Genomic DNA, 24,892 nt, shown 5'->3' with positions numbered 1-24,892 from the left:
AAGAACCAACAACAACAGTAACAACTGAAGAACCAACAACAACAGTAACAACTGAAGAACCAACAACAACAACCGTTACAACTGAAGAACCAACAACAACAACCACGACTGAAGAACCAACAACAACAACTCTGACAACTGAAGAACCAACAACAACAGTCACAACTGAAGAACCAACAACAACAACTGTTATAACTGAAGAACCAACAACAACAACCACAACTGAAGAACCAACAACAACAACTGTTACAACCGAAGAACCAACGACAGCAGTTACAGAGGAAGAACCAACAACAACAGTAACAACTGAAGAACCAACAACAACAGTAACAACTGAAGAACCAACAACAACAACTGTTACAACTGAAGAACCAACAACAACAACAACAACTGAAGAACCAACAACAACAACTGTTACAACTGATGAACCAACAACAACAGTAACAACTGAAGAATCAACAACAACAGTAACAACTGAAGCACCAACAACACCAGTAACAACTGAAGAACCAACAACAACAGTAACAACTGAAGAACCAACAACAACAGTAACAACTGAAGAACCAACAACAACAACCGTTACAACTGAAGAACCAACAACAACAACCACGACTGAAGAACCAACAACAACAACTCTGACAACTGAAGAACCAACAACAGTCACAACTGAAGAACAAACAACAACAACTGTTATAACTGAAGAACCAACAACAACAACCACAACTGAAGAACCAACAACAACAACTGTTACAACCGAAGAACCAACGACAGCAGTTACAGAGGAAGAACCAACAACAACAGTAACAACTGAAGAACCAACAACAACAGTCACAACTGAAGCACCAACAACTACAGTCACAACTGAAGAATCAACAACAACTGTCACAACTGAAGAACCAACAACAGCAGTCACAACTGAAGAACCAACAACAACAGTAACAACTGAAGAACCAACAACAACATCTGTTACAACTGAGGAACCAACAACAACAACTGTTCCAACTGAAGAACCAACAACAACAGTAACAACTGAAGAACCAACAACATCAGTCACAACTGAAGAACCAACAACAACAGTCACAACTGAAGAATCAACAACAACAGTCACAACTGAAGAATCAACAAAAACAGTCACAACTGAAGAATCAACAACAACAGTTACAACTGAAGAACCAACAACAACAGTCGCAACTGAAGAACCAACAGCAACAGTCACAACTGAAGAATCAACAACAACTGTTACAACTGAAGAACCAACAACAACAGTCACAACTGAAGAACCAACAACAACAGTCACAACTGAAGAACCAACAACAACATTAACAAATGAAGAACCAACAACAACAACTGTTACAACTGAAGCACCAACAACAACAGTCACACCTCAAGAACAAACAACAGTAACAACTGAAGAACCAACAACACTAACAACTGAAGAACCAACAACAATAGTCACACCTCAAGAACAAACAACAGTAACAACTGATGAACAAACAAAAACAGTAACAACTGAAGAACCAACAACAGACACAACTGAAGAATCAAAAACAGTAACAACTGATGAACCAACAACAACAGTAACAACTGAAGAACAAACAACAGTAACAACTGAAGAACCAACAACACTCAAAACTGAAGAACCAACAACAGTCACAACTGAAGAACCAACAACAGTCACAACTAATGAACAAACAACTGTAACAACTGAAGAATCAACAACAGTCACAACTGAAGAACCAACGACAACAGGTAAGTGTTTTAGTCTCTGCAACATCTTCTCTCTGATTTCTTTTTGCAACGATCAGATTGTGACATCTCTCTCATCCTGACATCGATTGGTGTGTCTTGCTTGATCTAATCTCAACGAAAGTGAAATATCGACGATCTTGTCGACGTGAAATCGCCTTGGCTGGAAATACAGAATGGAATTTTTTTCAGCGTTACTATTATCGTAAATATTGAGGTTGTTACATGCATAATGATGTTGAATGAAACCCTTTTCCAAAGACACAGTCTTACAATTAGATACAGGTAGACACTGGTCTCTTCATACATAGACACTAATAGCTACATGAATACATCTAGTAGTCTCCATAATATCCAAGTAAGAATCATTACTGAATCGCTTATTCAGTTCACTGCAATAATAGAAGTACGAAGCTTTGCCTGCCGAAGGGGACTGAACAGGTAACTCCGTGCATTTCTTCCTAAGTATTGCTCTGTCGGTGTGTTTGAATGTTTGCTTTTACCTTTGGCGATATTTTTCTGATCAACTGTTGATCTTTTGTTGATCTGCTCCATTCTGGCAGCAGTCGGTGCTTTAAATGTCTTTGGAAAGGTATTACATTTGTTGTAGTTGATCGCTTCTGCACTAAACGTTAATAGAGGCGAGAACTGGAGGTAAGTTTTTATTGGACGACAGAGGAGCGTCCTGTGTAATGGTCTCGTCTCCTTTTCTGTAGTGCATCATAATCATCAGTATTGCATGGCGTGAATTTAGAGGATCCTTGCCACCGTATAATTATATACATAGACATAAATAATGATAATATACATATATAATAATATTCATAAACACTTATATTATTTGCTCCGTCTTTCGCTCCTTCTCTCTCTCTGTCTCCCTGACTTTATATATATATATGTACACACACGCGCATTTATGCATACATACATACATACATACATATATATATATATATATATACATATATATATATATATATATATGTGTGTGTGTTTCTGTTTTTTTGTGTTTGGGTGTGTGTTTGCGTGTTGTTGTGTCGATTTCATTTGCTCTTTGAGTCCAACCAACATATCAGATCGAAAATTATATTCTTTAGAAAACACCCATATGTAGATTAGAAAATACTGATATTCTCCACAACTTTTGTAATCTATCTTTCTCTCTCTTTCTCTCTCTCTCTATCTATCTATCTATCAATCATCTATCTATCTATCTATCTATCTATCTATCTATCTATCTATCTATCTATCTATCTATCTATCTATCTATATATATATATATATATATATATATATATATATATATATATATATATATATATAATATATATATATATATATATATATATATATAATATTCTGCTCAATACCACAGACTTGCTTGTCAGTTGTTTGACCTTAACCAGTTAAGCATGTCCCTTAGTGGCTGACGATATGTGCATCTCTGATCACGAGCAGAAGTAGTGTGGGAGCATCATAGCCATGTGTTGAGAGGGATTCTTTGGGGTTTGAATAGGTCACCTCTGGAAACATGGGTGGTTCTTTCAACATCCTTAAACAACCCTTATTCAGGGACCTTTTGAGCGGGATGGGCTACTCAACCTGAAGAAAATTCTAACTGGGCCCCACCTGCAAGGTCATGTGCTGTTTATCTTGATATGAGATCACCATGTCGCACACATATGGTTGTGATGCATGTGCCTGATGTACCTTTATCAGACGGGTAGTTATGATGGGTATATTGGGCTTCGTATATTTTACCCCAGTGTCACTTTGATGGCATGAACTGCTCTCTCACTCAATGATAATAATAATAATAATAATAATAATAATAATAATAATAATAATAATAATAATAATAATAATAATAATAATAATAATATAATAATAATGATAATTAAAGGCCAAGAATTTTACAGATTGTCACACTGTCATTTCTTCTACAGGTGTTACTAGTTCGGTCAATGTAGAAATGCACTTGAATGAGGAATACAAAGCTATATATTCGGATCTTAATAATGCTGAGACACAAGCGAAGGTTGCTGATATTTCTGCAAAGGTAAGATGGATTTTAGTATAATAATAATCAGGTAACTTCACTCTAAAGACAGAGCAGTATTGTTTCTGCAGTGCTTCTGGAGGTTTCTTCAATTTTCTTTCGCATCATGTTGCAGAATGCTGTTATCATCCATCAGTGGACCATAGTTTACACTACCTTCCAAACATTGTTCTCTTAAACCTGTATTTCTCTATTATATAGGGGTTCCTTCGTAGATTTAAACTTTGACTTAATATTATTATTATTCTCTACATAATTAATGTTAGATATGTTACAACTATTATAGTAGGATTTCCATTGAATCCTAGTAATAAAATCTTCATTAAGTTTTAAAATATATTCATTTCTAGATGCTATAGGAATATCCTTCAAAATAAATTAAGAGTGGCTCAACTCATGTATTCTTTCAGGAATAAAAATCTAATTAATTCAACAGGCCTCAGTAAATATATTTGGGAACTTAGATCTAAATGTATTAACTATAAATTAACTTGGGAGAAAGTTTGTAAGGCAAAATCATATTGTATAGGGAGTAATTCTTGTTTATTGTGTAATAATGAATTTAAGGAAATATTATATAATTATAATCATGTACCGTTCAATTAACTCGAAGAGCGTATAATTACATGCAAACATAAATTCACTTACCTATATAATAGGTTTTCCGGATATATAAAACCTTATTGTATGTTACTTATTTATTGAAGATATAATTCAGTAGTGTTAGTGTATAAATTAGCATAATATTATATGTTATATTACTATATCTGAATACGTTTAAACTTGGATATTTCTTAATAAATAAATGAATATATAAATTTATTAAGATGTATTAATTATAGTAATATAAATTAATTTATATATAATATGTATATTTTACGTAATGATTATTAGGATTGTAAAATTTATAGGAAATAGTCATTTATAGATTTGTTGTTCTCTTATTCTTTGCTTCTAGAAGCTTAAATATTTTTCGTTATTTTCATTAATAAATATATTTCGTCATTTTCATTAATAAATTTATTCTATCCTTTTACAAACATCTTCACGAGTTTAATTTCTTATAAACGCTAACACATTTTCACGTTTAAGATTCAGTTATAAAATGTTCTCCGATAAGATAAGTAACGTATATATATATAACAATATTACTTAATTTTTTAATTGAATTGTGTTTGATTTTTATTGTTAAAATATTAATTTATATATTGTTTCATGATAATTGTTATCATGAAATATACATAATTGTGAGCTCGAAGGATAGGGGTGTAGGAAGAAAGTAATCTTCAACTAGAGAGAATGATAAAAGTAATAAAGTAGTAAATATACTCAATTAGCATTTCTCTTAAATGCAAACGCGACAATAATCAACATTCATTTCAGCCATGTTGAATTTTATTTTTGTGTTTTTAGGTCGATGAATCTATGGAAAACAGTGAGTTGGAGGACACATATCTTGGCAATAATGTTACACAATTAAGGTCAGTTCTATCGGTGAAGTCTCTTTTATATACGGTTCAATTACACAAACACACACACACACACACACACACACAGACACACACACGTAGTATTATAGACTTTCTTCTTTAGAGGTGTCAGCGATTATTCGACAATATGTCTCAGAATATTTTGTGGCTGACACATACGTGCAGATATGGAAGGGTAATGAAACTGAATATCATGTGTGTCGATGAGTCTTTCTTTGTTATAAGGAGAAGCAAAAAGATGAGAAATGCAAGCGATGGCAGGGAGTATATTAGAGCTGATGGAAAAGCGGTCAAGGAAAGTTTCGTGGATACATGTTTGAAGGAATTAAGGAATTCACAAGTGAGAAAACACTGTCGACAGTTGGTGCGCAACGACGCGGGTTGTTAGAGGCTGTTATAGGGAAGTGAATGGGCAATTGGCAAAAATATTTGATTTTGGCATAGTCGTGAAAATCAAGTGACCCCCAGCAAGTGATAGGGAATAGAAGCGTGTGTGAATGTTCTGGACATTCAGGCTGAATTTGATAGTTTGCATAAAAGGAAGAGAAAGCGCTAAATCTTCAGGCGATATTTTAAAGAATCAAAATCTACGAAAGATTATTACTGCCATACGTATGGCTCTCTAGCAATAACAATCTCTGGCCAGGGTTTGTCTGCATTCTCAACTGGATTTGCTTAGCTCTCTGAAGTGAGGCAGGCCCTGTTCCACGATGTAGGGTGGAGATCACGCCGTTTGCACTGATTCATAAAGAGGTAAACCAAGAGGGATTTTATGAACAGAGTTGAGAGAAAATCTCTGCTTGTGATTTCTGTTATTGCACAAATATAACAAGTTCTTCTGCAAATTCTCGTAAAATGCTCGTGCAGTTAGTAAAGATTATCTTTCTTGATTTCAGAAACGGTAGCCTGATTGCAGACCTGATTATGGAATTCAAACGTGCAGATCCCCAGGTAGAGATTGTCCGCGAAACCATCAATAATATTACAGGTGTCATAGGAGAAAAGACGAAAGTGAATTCCGAAAGTAAGTGCAAAGATTCGAAAAGGTGTATTATATTCTTTCACATTAAATTTTATCAGGATAAAACGATAACATATTTCTAAGGCAACAACAATGAAATGAACTAATCCTCCTCCTTCTACTGCTACTACTACTACAACTACTACTACTACTACTACTACTACAAATAATACTCCAACTACAAATACTACTACTACTACAAATACAACTCCTAAAACTACTACTACTACTACTACTACTACTACTACTACTACTACTACTACAACTACTAGTACTACTACTACTACTACGACTGCGACTACAACCACTACCACCACCACTACTACTAGTACTACTACTACTACTACTACTACTACTACCTAACTACTACAACAACTACAACAAATACTACGACTATTTAACTTTCTTAGTATATATGATTTATAGTGAATTTCGACACAACAATGTATCAGTGAGAGTTACCACTCCCCAAAACACATGAAAGTGTGATACGCTTTAGCAATACAGATTGTGTAACATGCATTATATTTTTACAGATACTGAACAACAATCAACAACAGGCACGACTGAAGAATTAACAACAACAGCCACGACTGAAGTAACAACAACAACCGAACAACAAACAACAACAGAACAACCAACAACAACAACAACTGAACAACCAACAACAACAACAACTGAACATCCAACAACAACAGCAACTGAAGATCCAACAACAACAACAACTGAACATCCAGCAACAACAACAACTGAACAACCAACAACAACAACAACTGAACACCCAACAACAACAGCAACTGAAGATCCAACAACAAAAACAACTGAACATCCAGCAACAACAACAACTGAACAACCAACAAAAACAACAAACAACTCCAACACCAACAAAACAACAAAACATCCAACAACAAAAACAACAACTGAACAACCAACAACAAAACAACTGAACATCCAACAACAACAACAACTGCATCCCAACAACACACAGAACATCCAACAACAACAACAACTGAACAACCAACAACAAAAGCAACTGAAACAACACACAACAACAACCACTGACATCCAACACCAACAACACCCGACAGACAAACAACAACAAGAACAACCCAACAACAACAAACTGAACATCAACAACAACAACAACTGAACATCCAACAACAACAACGACTCAACAACCAACAACCAACAACAAATGAAACGATCCAACAACAACACCAACTAAACAATCCAAACAACCAACAACTGAACAACCACCAACAACACAACAACAACTGACAAACAACAACAACAATACTGAACATCCAACAACAACACAACTGAACAACCAACAACAACAACAACTGAACATCCGAGCAACAACAACAAACTAACAACCAACAACAACACACCTGAACATCCAACAACACAACACACTGAACATCCAACAACAACAACAACAGAACATCACAACAACAGTCAACCACTGAAACAACCAACAACAACATAACTGAACAACACCAACAATAACGAACATCCAACAACAACAACAATTGAATACATCCACAACAACAAACAACAACTGAACAACCAACAACAACAACACTGAACATCCACAACAGCAACACCTGAACAACCAACACAACAACAAACTGAACCACCAACAACAACAATAACTGAAGCATCCAACAACAACAACAATTGTAACATCCAAGAACAACATTGAACAACCAAACAACAAACAACAACAAACAGTAACCATCCAACAACAACAAAAACTAAACAACAGACAGCCAACAACAAGTCAACTGAACAACCAACAACAAACAACAACTGAAAAACCAACAACAACAACAACTGAACATCCAACCAACAAAAACAACGAAACCTCCACAACAACGCACACTGAACAACCAACAACAGCAACACTGAACAACCAACAACAACAACAACTTGAACACATCCCAACAACAACCAAAACTGAACAACCAACAACAACAACACTGAACATCCAACAACAACAACAACTGACATCCAACAACAACAACTGAACATCCCAACAACAACAACAATGAACATCCAAACACAACAACAATTGAACAACGCACAACAACAACAAACAACTGAACATCCAACAACACAAAACAACTGAACTCCAACAAACAACAACCTGAACAACCAACAACAACAACGCTGAACCTCCGCAACAACAACTGAACAACCTAAAAAACAACAACTGACAACAACAACAACAACAACTGAAACATCCAAACAACAACAACTGAACAACCCACAAAACAACAACAACTGAACATCCAACAACAACAACAACTGAACATCCAGCAACAACAATAACTGAACAAACAACAACAACAACAACTGAACATCCAGCAACAACAACTGAACAACCAACAACAACAACAATAGAACATCCAACAACAACAACTGAACAAGCAACAACAGCAACAACTGAACATCCAACAGCAACAACAACTGAACAACCAACAACAACAACAACTGAACAACCAACAACAACAACAAGTGAATATCCAGCAACAACAACTGAACAACCAACAACAACAACAACTAAACATCCAACAACAACAACAACTGAACATCCAGCAACAACAACAACTGAACATCCAACAACAACAACTGAACAACCAACAACAACAACAACTGAACATCCAGCAACAACAACAACTGAACATCCAACAACAACAACTGAACAACCAACAACAACAACAACAGAACATCAAACAACAACAACAACTGAACATACAGCAACAACAATAACTGAACATCCAGCAACAACAACAACTGAACAACCAACAACAACAACGACTAAACATCTAACAACAACAACAACTGAACATCCAGCAACAACAACAACTGAATATCCAACAACAACAACTGAACAACCAACAACAACAACAACAGAACATCCAACAAAAACAACAACTGAACATCCAGCAACAACAACAGATGAACATCCAGCAACAACAACTGAACAACCAACAACAACAACAACTGAACATCCAACAACAACAACAACTGAACATCCATCAACAACAACTGAACAACCAACAACAACAACAACAGAACATCCAACAACAACAACAACTGAACATCCAGCAACAAAAACAACTGAACATCCAGCAACAACAACTGAACAACCAACAACAACAACAACTGAACAAACAACAACACAACAACTGAACATCCAACAACAACAACAACTGAACATCCAGCAACAACAACAACTGAACAAACAACAACAACAACAACAGAACATCCAACAACAACAACAACTGAACATCCAGCAACAACAACAGATGAACATCCAGCAACAACAACTGAACAACCAACAACAACAACAATACACATCCAACAACAACACTGAACAAGCACAACACAACAACTGAACATCCAACAGCAACAACAACTGAACACCAACAACACAACAACTGAACAACAACCAACAACAACAACAAGTGAATATCCAGCAACAACAACTGAACAACCAACAACAACAACAACTGAACATCCAACAACAACAACTGAACATCCAGCAACAACAACAACTGAACATCCAACAACAACAACAGAACAACCAACAACAACAACAACTGAACATCCAGCAACAACAACAACAGAACATCCAACAACAACAACTGAACAACCAACAACAACAACAACTGAACATCCAGCAACAACAACTGAACAACCAACAACAACAACAACTGAACATCCAACAACAACAACAACAGAACATCCAAGAACAACAACTAAACATCCAACAACAACAACAACTGAACATCCAGCAACAACAACAACTGAACATCCAACAACAACAACTGAACAACCAACAACAACAACAACTGAACATCCAGCAACAACAACAACTGAACATCCAACAACAACAACTGAACAACCAACAACAACAACAACTGAACATCCAGCAACAACAACAAATGATCATCCAACAACAACAACTGTAAATCCAACAACAACAAAAACTGAACATCCAGCAACAACAACAACTGAACATCCAACAACAACAACTGAACAACCAACAACAACAACAACAGAACATCCAACAACAACAACTGAACAACCAACAACAACAACAACTGAACAACCAACAACAACAACAACTGAACATCCTACAACAACAACAACTGAACATCCAGCAGCAACAACAACTGAACATCAAACAACAACAACTGAACATCCAACAACAACAACTGAACAACCAACAACAACAACAACTGAACATCCAGCAACAACAACAACTGAACATCCAACAACAACAACTGAACAACCAACAACAACAATAACTGAAGATCCAGCAACAACAACAACTGAACATCCAACAACAGCAACTGAACAACCAACAACAACAACAACTGAACATCCAGCAACAACAACTGAACAACCAACAACAACAACAACAGAACATCCAACAACAACAACTGAACAACCAACAACAACAACAACAGAACATCCAACAACAACAAATGAACAACCAACAACAACAACAACTGAACATCCAGCAACAACAACTGAACAACCAACAACAACAACAACAGAACATCCAACAACAACAACTGAACAACCAGCAACAACAACTGAACATCCAGCAAAAACAACTGAACAACCAACAACAAAAACAACTGAACAACCAACAACAACAACAACTGAACATCCAACAACAACAACAACTGAACATCCAGCAGCAACAACAATTGAAATCCAACAACAACAACTGAACAACCAACAACAACAACATCTGAACATCCAGCAACAACAACAACTGAACATCCAACAAAAACAACTGAACAACCAACAGCAACAACAACTGAACATCCAGCAACAATAACAACTGAACATCCAACAACAACACCTGAACATCCAGCAGCAACAACAACTGATAATCCAACAACAACAACTGAACATCCAGCAACAACAACTGAACAACCAACAACAACAACTGAACAACCAACAACAACAACATCTGAACATCCAGCAACAACAACAACTGAACATCCAACAACAACAACTGAACAACCAACAACAACAACAACTGAACATCCAGCAACAACAACAACTGAACATCCAACAACAACACCTGAACATCCAGCAGCAACAACAAATGATAATCCAACAACAACAACTGGACATCCAGCAACAACAACAACTGAACATCCAGCAACAACAACAACTTAACATCCAACAACAACAACTGAACATCCAGCAACAACAACAACTGAACGTCCAGCAACAAAAACAACTGAACATCCAACAAAAACAACTGAACATCCAGCAACAACAACAACTGAACATCCAACAACAACACCTGAACATCCAGCAGCAACAACAACTGATAATCCAACAACAACAACTGAACATCCAACAACAACAACAACTGAACATCCAGCAACAACAACAACTTAACATCCAACAACAACAACTGAACATCCAGCAACAACAACAACTGAACATCCAGCAACAACAACAACTGAACATCCAACAAAAACAACTGAACATCCAGCAACAACAACAACTGAACATGCAACAACAACAACTGAACAACCAACAACAACAACAACTGCACATCCAGCAACAACAACAACTGAACATCCAACAAAAACAATTGAACATCCAGCCACAACAACAACTGAACATCCAGCAACAACAACAACTGAACATCCAACAACAACTGAACATCCAGCAGCAACAACAACTGAACATCCAGCAACAACAACTGAACAACCAACAACAACAACAACTGAACAACCGACAACAACAACAACTGAACATCCTACAACAACAACAACTGAACATCCAGCAACAACAACAACTGAACATCCAACAACAACAACTGAACAACCAACAACAACAACTGAACATCCAGCAACAACAACAACTGAACATCCAACAACAACAACTGAACAACCAACAACAACAACAACTGAACATCCAGCAACAACAACAACTGAACATCCAACAACAACAACTGAACAACCAACAACAACAACAACTGAACATCCAACAACAACAACAACTGAACATCCAACAACAACAACTGAACAACCAACAACAACAACAACAGAACATCCAACAACAACAACTGAACAACCAACAACAACAACAACAGAACATCCAACAACAACAACTGAACAGCCAACAACAACAACAACTGAACATCCAGCGACAACAACTGAACAACCAACAACAACAACAACAGAACATCCAACAACAACAACTGAACAACCAACAAAAACAACTGAACATCCAGCAAAAACAACTGAACAACCAACAACAACAACAACTGAACAACCAACAACAACAACAACTGAACATCCAGCAACAACAACTGAACAACCAACAACAACAACTGAACATCCAACAACAACAACAACTGAACATCCAGCAACAACAACAACTGAACAACCAACAACAACAACAACTGAACATCCAGCAACAACAACAACAGAACATCCAATAACAACAACTGAACAACCAACAACAACAACAACTGAACATCCAACAACAACAACAACTGAACTTCCAGCAACAACCACAACTGAACAACCAACAACAACAACAACTGAACATCCAGCAACAACAACAACAGAACATCCAACAACAACAACTGAACATCCAACAACAACAACAACTGAACATCCAGGAACAACAACAACTGAACAACCAACAACAAAAACAACTGAACATCCAGCAACAACAACAACAGAACATCCAACAACAACAGATCATCCAACAACAACAACTGAACATCCAACAACAACAACTGAACAAACAACAACAACAACAACTGAACAACCAACAACAACAACAATTGAACATCCAGCAACAACAACAACAGAACATCCAACAACAACAACTGAACAACCAACAACAACAACAACTGAACATCCAACAACAACAACTGGACATCTAGCAACAACAACAACTGAACAACCAACAACAACAACAACTGAACATCCAGCAACAACAACAACAGAACATCCAACAACAACAAGTGAACATCCAACAACAACAACAACTGAACATCCAGCAACAACAACAACTGAACAACCAACAACAATAACAACTGAACATCCAGCAACAACAACAACAGAACATCCAACAACAACACAACATCCAACAACAACAACTGAAAATCTAACTACAACAACTGAACAACAACAAAAACAACAACTGAACAACCAACAACAACAACATCTGAACAACCAACAACAACAACACCTGAACATCCAGCAACAACAACAACAGAACATCCAACAACAACAACTGAACAAGCAACAACAACAGCAACAGAACATCCAGCAACAACAACTGAACATCCAACAACAACAACTGAACAAACAACAACAACAACAACTGAACATCCAGCAACAACAACAACTGAACAACCAACGACAACAACAACTGAACATCCAACAACAACAACAACAGAACATCCAACAACAACAACTGAACAACCAACAACAACAACAACTGAACAACCGACAACAACAACAAATGAACATCCAGCAACAACAACTGAACAACCCACAACAACAACAACTGAACATCCAACAACAACAACTGAACACCCAACAACAACAACAACTGAACAACCAACAACAACAACAACTGAACATCCAGCAACAACAATTGAAGAACCAACATCAACAACAACTGAACAACCAACAACAACAACAACTGAACATCAGCAACAACAACTGAACAACCAACAACAACAACAACTGAACAACCAACAACAACAACAACTGAACATCCAGCAACAACAACTGAACAACCAACAACAACAACAACTGAACATCCAACAACAACAACAACTGAACATCCATCAACAACAACAACTGAACAACCAACAACAACAACAACTGAACATCCAGCAACAACAACTGAACAACCAACAACAACAACAACTGAACATCCAACAACAACAACAACAGAACATCCAACAACAACAACAACTGAACAACCAACAACAACAACAACTGAACATCCAACAACAACAATGACTGAACATCCAAAAACAACAACCAGAACATCCCCAACAACACAACTGAACAACAACCAACACACAACAACTGAACATCCAACAACACAACAACTGATCATCCAAACAACAACAACGAACATCCAACAACAACAACAACTGAACAACCAACAACAACACACAATTGAACATCCAACAACAACAACAACTGAACATCCAGCAACAACATCACTGAACAACCAACAACAAACAACTGAACATCCAACAACAACAACAACTAAACACCCAACAATAACAAAAACAGAACATCCAACAACAACAACAACTGCACAACCAACAACAACAACAACTGAACATCCAACAACAACAACAACAGAACATCCAACAACCACAACAACTGAACATCCAGCAGCAACAACAACTGAACATCCAACAGCAACAACTGAACAACCAACAACAACAACAACTGAACATCCAGCAACAACAACATCTGAACAACCAACAACTAACAACAACTGAACATCCAACAACAACAACAATTGAACATCCAACAACAATAACAACTGAACATCCAGCAACAACAACAACTGAACATCCTACAACAACAACTGAACAACCAACAACAACAACAACTGAACATCCAACAACAACAACAACTGAACAACCAACAACAACAACAACTGAACATCCAACAACAACAACAACGAACATCCAACAACACAACAACTGAACATCCAACAACAACAAAAAAACTGAACATCCAACAACAACACACAGAACATCAACAACAACAACAACAAGAACAACCAACAACAACAACAACTGAACATCCAGCAACAACAACAACAACAGAACATCCAACAACAACAACAACTCACAACAACAACAACAACAACTGAAACATCAATCAACAACAAACTAAACATCCAACAACAACAACTGAACACCAACAACAACAACAACTGAAAATCCAGCAACAACAACAACTGAACAACCAACAACAACAACAACTGAACATCAACAAACAACACAGAATATCCAACAACAACAACTGAACAACCAACAACAACAACAACTGAACATCCAACAACAACAACAACAGAATATCCAACAACAACAACTGAAAATCCAGCAACAACAACAACTGAACAACCAACAACAACAACAACTGAACATCCATCAACAACAACAACAGAACATCCAACAACAACAACCGAACAACCAACAACAACAACAACTGAACATCCAGCAACAACAACAACAGAACGTCCAACAACAACAACTGAACAACCAACAACAACAACAACTGAACATCCATCAACAACAACAACTGAACATCCAACAACAACAACTGAACAACCAACAACAACAACAACTGAAAATCCAGCAACAACAACAACTGAACAACCAACAACAACAACAACTGAACATCCAACAACAACAACAGAATATCCAACAACAACAACTGAACAACCAACAACAACAACAACTGAACAACCAACAACAACAACAACAGAACATCCAACAACAACAACTGAACAACCAACAACAACAACAACTGAACAACCAACAACAACAACAACAACTGAATCCAACAACAACAACTGAACATCCAACAACAACAACAACAGAACATCCAACAACAACAACTGAACAACAACCAACACAACAACAACAGAACATCCACAACAACACTGAACAACCAACAACAACAACAACTGAACAACCAACACAACAACAACTGAACATCCAACACAACAACTAACCATCCAGCAACAACACTGAACACCACCAACAACAACAACTGGAACATCCAACACAACAACAACAACTGAACAACAACAACAACAAAACAACTGAACATCCAACAACAAACAACAGAACATCCAACAACAACAACTGAACAACCAACAACAACAACAACTGAACATCCAGCAACAACATAAACTGAACAACCAACAACAACAACAACTGAACATCCAGCAACAACAACTGAACAACCAACAACAACAACAACTGAACATCCAACAACAACAACAACTGAACAACCAACAACAACAACAATGAACATCCAGCAACAACAACTGAACAACCAACAACAACAACAACTGAACATCCAACAACAACAACAACTGAACAACCAACAACAACAACAACTGAACATCCAACAACAACAACAACAGAACATCCAACAACAACAACTGAACAACCAACAGCAACAACAACTGAACATCCAGCAACAACAACTGAACATCCAACAACAACAACAACAGAACATCCAACAACAACAACTGAACAACCAACAACAACAACAACAGAACATCCAACAACAACAACAACAGAACATCCAACAACAACAACAGAACATCCAACAACAACAACTGAACAACCAACAACAACAACAACTGAACATCCAGCAACAACAACTGAACAACCAACAACAACAACAACTGAACCCACAACACAAACTGAACAACCAACAAACAACAACAGAACATCCAACAACACAACGAACAACCACCAACAACAACAGAACATCCAACAACAACAACAACAGAACATCCAACAACAACAACAGAACATCCAACAACAACAACTGAACAACCAACAACAACAACAACTGAACATCCAACAACAACAACTGAACAACCAACAACAACAACAACTGAACATCCAACAACAACAACTGAACAACCAACAACAACAACAACTGAACAACCAACAACAACAACAACTGAACATCCAGCAACAACAACTGAACAACCACAACAACAACACTGACATCAACAACAACAACAACAACTGAACATCCAGCAACAACAACTGAACAACCAACAAAACAACAACTGAACAACCAACAACAACAACAACTGAACATAACAACAACACAACAACCAACACAACAACAACAACTGAACATCCAACAACAACAACAACTGAACAACCAGCAACAACACAACTGAACAACAACAACCAACAACACTGAACATCCACAACAACAACAACTGAAACACCAACACAACAAACTGAACATCCAACAACAACAACAACAGAACATCAACAACAACAACCTGAACAACAACAACAACAACAACTGAACATCCAACAACAACAACAACTGAACATCCAACAACAACAACAACAGAACATCCAACAACAACAACAACTGAACAACCAACAACAACAACAACTGAACATCCAACAACAACAACAACTGAACATCCAGCAACAACATCACTTGAACAACCAACAACAACAACAACTGAACATCCAACAACAACAACAACTGAACACCCAACAACAACAAAAACAGAACATCCAACAACAACAACAACTGCACAACCAACAACAACAACAACTGAACATCCAACAACAACAACAACTGAACATCCAACAACAACAACAACAGAATGTCCAACAACAGCAACAACTGACCAACCAACAACAACAACTGAACATCCAACAACAACAACTGAACATCCAGCAACAACATCAACTGAACAACCAACAACAACAACAACTGAACATCCAACAACAACAACAACTGAACATCCAACAACAACAACAACAGAACATCCAACAACAACAACAACTGAACAACCAACAACAACAACAACTGAACATCCAACAACAACAACTGAACATCCAACAACAACAACAACAACTGAACATCCAGCAACAACAACAACAGAACATCCAACAACAACAACAACTGAACAACCAACAACAACAACAACTGAACAAACAACAACAACAACAACAACTGAACAACCAACAACAACTGAACTCCACAACAACACAACAACAACTGAACATCCAACACAACAACAACTGACACCAACAACAACAACAACTGACATCCAACAACAACAACAACTGAACATCCAACAACCAACATTGAACAACCAACAACAACAACAACTGAAATCCAACAACAACAACAACAACTGAACATCCACAACAACAAACAACAACTCCAACAACAACAACAACTGAACACCAACAACACAACAACTGAACAACCAGCAACAACAACAAATGAACATGCACCAACAACAACAACTGAACATCCAAAACAACAACAACCGAACAAAAACAACACCAGAACAACCAACAACAACAACAACTGAACATCCACAACAACAACAATGAACATCCAACAACAACAACAAGGAACATCCAACACAACAACACTGAACAACCAACAACAACAACAACTGAACACCAACAACACAACAACTGAACACCAACAACAACAACAACTGAACAACCAAACAACAACAACAACTGAACATCCAACAACAACAAAAACTGAACAACCAACAACACACAACCTGAACATCCAACAACAAAACAACTGAACATCCAACAACAACAACAACGAACATCCAACAACAACAAACAACTGAACATCACCAACACAACAACAACTGAACATTTAACAACAACAACTGAAAATCCAACAACAACAACAACTGAACAACCACAACAACAACAACTGAACATCCAACAACAACAACAACTGAACATCCAACAACAACAACTGAACATCCAGCAACAACAACAACTGAACAACCAACAACAACAACAACTGAACATCCAACAACAACAACAATTGACCATCCAACGCAACGACAACAACTGAACAAAAACCAACAACAACACCACTGAACATCCAACAACACAACAACATCCAACAACAACAACTGACAACCAACACCAACAACAACTGAACAACCAACAACAACAACAACTGAACAACCAACAACAACAACAATGAACATCCAACAACAAACAACTGAACACCAACAACAACAACACTGAACAACCAACAACAACAACACTGAACATCCAACCAACACCAACAACAACTGAACAACCAACAACAACAACTGAACATCCAACAACAACACAACAACTGAACAACCAACAACACAACAACTGAACAACAACAACAACAACAACTGAACATCAACAACAACAACAACTGAACATCCACAACAACAACAACTGAACATCCAACAACAACAACAACTGAACACCAACAACAACAACAACAGCAACAACCAACAAACAACAACAACTGAACAACAACACAAACAAACAACAACAACAACACAAAACTGAACAACCACAACAACAAAACAGAACAACCAAAACAACACAACAGAAATCAACAACAACAACTGAACATTCAACAACAACAACAACTGAACATCCAACAACAACAACAACAACTGAACATCCAACAGCAACAAGAACTGAATAACCAACAACAACAACAACTGAACATCCAACAACAACAACAACAGAACATCCAACAACAACAACAACTGGACAACCAACAACAACAACAACAGAACAACCAACAACAGCTGAACAACCAACAACAACAACTGAACATCCAACAACAACAACAACAACAGAACAACCAACAACAACAACAACTGAACAACCAACAACTGAACAACCAACAACAACAACAACTGAACAACCAACAACAACAACTGAACATCCAACAACAACAACTGAACAACCAACAACAACAACAACTGAACATCCAACCACAACAACAGAACAACAAACAACAACAACAACTGAACATCCAACAACAACAACAACTGAACAACCAACAACAACAACAACTGAACATCAAACAACAACAACAACTGAACATCCAACAACAACAACAACAACAGGACAACCAACAACAACAACAACCGAACATCCAGCAACAACAACAACTGAACAACCAACAACAACAACAACTGAAAAACCAACAACAACAACAACTAAACATCCAACAACAACAACAACTGAACAACCAACAACAACAACAACTGAACATCCAACAACAACAACAACAACAACAGAACAACCAACAACAACTGAACATCCAACAACAACAACAAGAACTGAACAACCAACAACAACAACAACTGAACATCCAACAACAACAACAACTGAACATCCAACAACAACAACAAAAACAGAACAACCAACAACAACAACTGAACATCCAACAACAACAACAACTGAACAACCAACAACAACAACAAAAGAACAACCAACAACAACAACAACTGAACAACCAACAACAACAACAACTGAACATCCAACAACAACAACAACTGAACATCCAACAACAACAACTGAATATCCAACAACAACAACAACCGAACAACCAACAACAATAACAACTGAACAACAACAACAACAACAACAACTGGACAACCAACAACAACAACAACTGAACAACCAACAACAACAACAACCGAACAACCAACAACAATAACAACTGAACAACAACAACAACTGAAGAACCCGCAACAACAACAACCGAACAACCAACAACAATAACAACTGAACAACAACAACAACAACTGAACATCCAACAACAACAATAACTGAACAACCAACAACAACAACAACCGAACAACCAACAACAACAACAACTGAACAACACAACAACAACAACAACTGAACAACCAACAACAATAACAACTGAACAACAACAACAACAACGAAAAAAAACCACAACAACAACTGAAGAACACAATAACAACAACTGAACAACCAAACAACAACAACACCGAACAATACAACAATAACAACAACTGAACAACCAACAACAACAACAACCGAACAACCAACAACAACAACAACTGAACAACACAACAACAACAACAACTGAACAACCAACAACAATAACAACTGAACAACAACAACAACAACCGAAAAACCAACAACAACAACTGAAGAACACAATAACAACAACTGAACAACCAACAACAACAACAACCGAACAATACAACAATAACAACAACTGAACAACCAACAACAACAACAACTGAACAATAGAACAACAATAACAACTGAACAACCAACAACAACAACAACTGAACAACCAACAACAACAACAACTGAACAACCAACAACAACAACAACTGAACAATACAACAACAATAACAACTGAACAACCAACAACAACAACAAGTGAACAATACAACAAGAACAACAACTGAACAACCAACAACAACAACAACTGAACAACCAACAACAACAACAACTGAACAACCCACAACAAGAATTGAACTAGGGAACATCCAACAACTTTTCAACCAAGGATAAAAACTGAACAACGAAGAAAACAAATGATGAAACAATAACATTATCTGAGTGAACAAAGTACGTCTGAACAACAAAAGACGTATGAATAACAACAGCTGATCAACCAACAACAACAATTGGTCAATGAAGGACAGCAAATGTGAGACCAACAAAAGCAATAACTGAGCAACCACCGACAACAACAACAACAACAACAACGGAACAACCAAGCAGCAGCAGCAGCACCGACGACAACAGTCACAACTGAAGAACCAACGACAACAGGTGAGTGTTTTAGTCTCTGCAACATCTCTCCAAATTCTTTTTGCATCGATCAGATTCTGACATCTCTCACATCCTGACATCGATTGGCGTGTCTTGCTTGATGTAATCTCAACGAAAGTGAAATATCGACGATCGTGTCGACGTGAAATCGCCTTGGCTGGAAATACAGAATGGAATTGTTTTTCAACGTAACTATTATCGTAAATATTGAGGTTGTGACATGCATAATGATGTTGAATGAAACCCATTTCCAAAGACACAGTCTTACAATTAGATACAGGTAAACACTGGTCTCTTCATACATAGACACTAATAGCTACATGAATACATCTAGTAGTCTCCATAATATCCAAGTAAGAATCATTACTGAATCGCTTATTCAGTTCACTGCAATAATAGAAGTACGAAGCTTTGCCTGCCGAAGGGGACTGAACAGGTAACTCCGTGCATTTCTTCCTAAGTATTGCTCTGTCGGTGTGTTTGAATGTTTGCTTTTACCTTTGGCGATATTTTTCTGATCAACTGTTGATCTTTTGTTGATCTGCTCCATTCTGGCAGCAGTCGGTGCTTTAAATGTCTTTGGAAAGGTATTACATTTGTTGTAGTTGATCGCTTCTGCACTAAACGTTAATAGAGGCGAGAACTGGAGGTAAGTTTTTATTGGACGACAGAGGAGCGTCGTGTGTAATGGTCTCGTCTTCTTTTCTGTAGTGCATCATAATCATCAGTATTGCATGGCGTGAATTTAGAGGATCCTTGCCACCGTATAATTATATACATAGACATATATAATGATAATCATCATATACATGTACATTGACTAGCTTAACGTGACCCGCTCTATGCGCGGGTGAGGTTGTGGTTGTTACTTTCTGTTTCTTATCGCCACATTCTCCCTCTTTGTTTCTCTCGTCTTTCTCTCTCACTTTTCCTCTCTTACTCTTCCTTTCTCTCGGACTCTCCCTCGCTTTCTCTTACTCCCTATCGTTCTCTATCTCTCTCTCCAATTTATAAAAAATATTGATTTTTCGCGCTTAAATAACAAATCCGCTTCCACTTTACGATGTTGAAAATTTGATTGAAATCGGGCAAAAGGTGTTCAATCTAGACCCCCAAGTGTCCTCATAAATCAATAAAATACCCATTTTAACACCAAAGCAATCACTGTAGCGCCCCAAAGCGTCTCCCAATCAATTTCTCACCTCAAGTTACCCCCTCCTGTAAATTTTAATCCCCTTCCAGCCCCATTTAGACCCTTTGTTATATAAAAATCCAATTTGTATCAATGTTCGCCTTCTTCATTTTATAAATTAGACAGATATACCCGGTCTTGCTTGGGATTAAAATAGTTTATCATTGGTTTACTTGTTTCGATATTATACCCCTATTTCATTCGGGTCTACGTGGGCCACATTTTGAAAGATGAGGAATTTTGCCCTAGAGGCCATGTCTTTCAATTGAGCAAACTCAAAGTTGCCATGCAAACTCGCTAGCACTTTTAACATAGGTGTGCATATTTTCAGCTGAATCCGACCACATGTGCATACATTTATATATATATTTTATATATATATGTATGAATCACCCCAGAGGGCACTCACTAAACGAATTGAAGGCATGGCTGCTCTCGATTATTGGGATCGCCTTAAAGCCTTGAAACTCTACTCTCTCCAGCGTCGCCGTGAGCGGTACATCATTTGTACGATGCGGAGAATATACCGCCAACTTTGCCCAAACGACCTGAACATTAGCTTCAAGGTTCATCCAAGACTGGGACCACGGGCCATACGTCCCCTGCCCAATTCAAGATCACAGCATACATGTACACTGCAACATAATTTCTTTTCCTCAACAGGCCCTGCCCTATTTAACATTGTCCCGAAAGAGATCAAAGAGGAAAAGGATCCCATCAACTTTAAACGGAGTCTGGATAGATTCCTTCCAGGAATACCAGATAAGCCACCCATAATTGCATACAACTCACCCAACAAAAACTCACTACTTGAATGGACCATAAACAAAACTTGACTTAAACAGGATTCAAATAATCCTATCAGGTGGTGCTATGAAGTTAGACATGGCCTGGACCAATCTTTGGTCGAAACATATCTAAGTTTCAAGATTTGTAGCCAATAACTGGAGCGTACCCTAGATCCAAAGCTCCTTCATTGCAATTTCAACACCAACAACAGGATATTTTTGTTTATGTGTATGTGCAGATTTGTAAGTTTATTGTATTTATTCTCCTGCATATAGCCACATATCTAGACATGCTCATATACATTCAACTGATAAACTTCTGGAAGGTTTTTATAGATATTTATAGTTACAGTGATGGATTGGATCTGTAATCTTCGAATTAGCTTTCTCCTTTCTGGTTTTGAGAAGCTTAATTTCTCAAGATTGTTAAATATTATATGCATCATTGCTACCATTCTTAATATCAAGCAAACGTGTGATGTCTGTTTGAAATGTAGACTGAAACACAAATCTGCTCTTTTACAGACCCTCCACGACAATGGTACGGCGCATGGAACAGACAGAGTGGAGACACAACTGTCGGAGTTACCCAATCCACCGCAGAACCACAGCCTACACCAACCGGGCAACAACCATCAACAACCACTGCAGCGACATCTACACTCACTAACATATTTTCGACAGTCACTGAGTTATTGTCTACCACCACGGGACAATCATCGAAGACCACAAATCTATTTTAAAAATCAACAACAACAGAACAACCATCTTTATTCAGCTTGAATCACCATCTTCTTTTCACAGAAGATAAAACCCGTATTCTACACCCACAGGACAATCATCAACCACCATTGAAATATCCTCTACAACCACTGGACCACCATCCAACTGAATTCACCAATCATTTACCACCATTGCCCAATCGTCCCCTCTTATACCATCATTCAGGTTCCATCCTTCCGAACTGATCCATATTGCACTCCTCACCTTGTTTTACTGATCTACCCACCATTCCCCCATCCCCCATCCCCAGGTACATGTCTTCTCCAATGCACTCGCATCTAACATATACTTCGCAGATCCCCTTTTCCACTCCCTACATCACGGAACAGTTGGGCTCACATTTGCTTCTGTAGAAAACTCATTCACTCCAATGTAACTAAACCGTTTCACACCACTACTCTACA

The 24,892-nt window shown here is 37.4% G+C and overlaps 1 protein-coding gene across 1 annotated transcript; it reads left to right on the top strand.

Moving 5' to 3' along the window:
* The first annotated feature begins 1,695 nt into the window (after positions 1 to 1,695).
* Positions 1,696 to 24,488, top strand: LOC118767817. The gene is made up of 6 exons (XM_036513077.1): positions 1,696 to 1,749; positions 3,693 to 3,805; positions 5,219 to 5,286; positions 6,192 to 6,319; positions 6,853 to 6,902; positions 24,231 to 24,488. Exons 2-6 carry the CDS (start codon positions 3,719 to 3,721, stop codon positions 24,486 to 24,488), a joined length of 591 nt encoding a protein of 196 aa, XP_036368970.1. The 5' UTR covers positions 1,696 to 1,749; positions 3,693 to 3,718.
* The last annotated feature ends 404 nt before the right edge of the window (positions 24,489 to 24,892 follow it).

This window comes from Octopus sinensis, linkage group LG24 (assembly GCF_006345805.1).
Source record: "Octopus sinensis linkage group LG24, ASM634580v1, whole genome shotgun sequence".
Lineage (NCBI taxonomy): Eukaryota > Metazoa > Mollusca > Cephalopoda > Octopoda > Octopodidae > Octopus > Octopus sinensis.
This window is presented reverse-complemented; position numbering and strand designations above follow the sequence as displayed.

Excerpts from the sequence above, each read along its gene's own strand:
- LOC118767817 (XM_036513077.1), top strand. The coding sequence starts at position 3,719 with ATGCACTTGAATGAGGAATACAAAGCTATATATTCGGATCTTAATAAT. Across the intron at positions 3,806-5,218 it reads TTGCTGATATTTCTGCAAAG|GTCGATGAATCTATGGAAAA; the intron begins GTAAGATGGATT and ends TTGTGTTTTTAG. Across the intron at positions 6,903-24,230 it reads CTGAAGAATTAACAACAACA|ACCCTCCACGACAATGGTAC; the intron begins GCCACGACTGAA and ends GCTCTTTTACAG.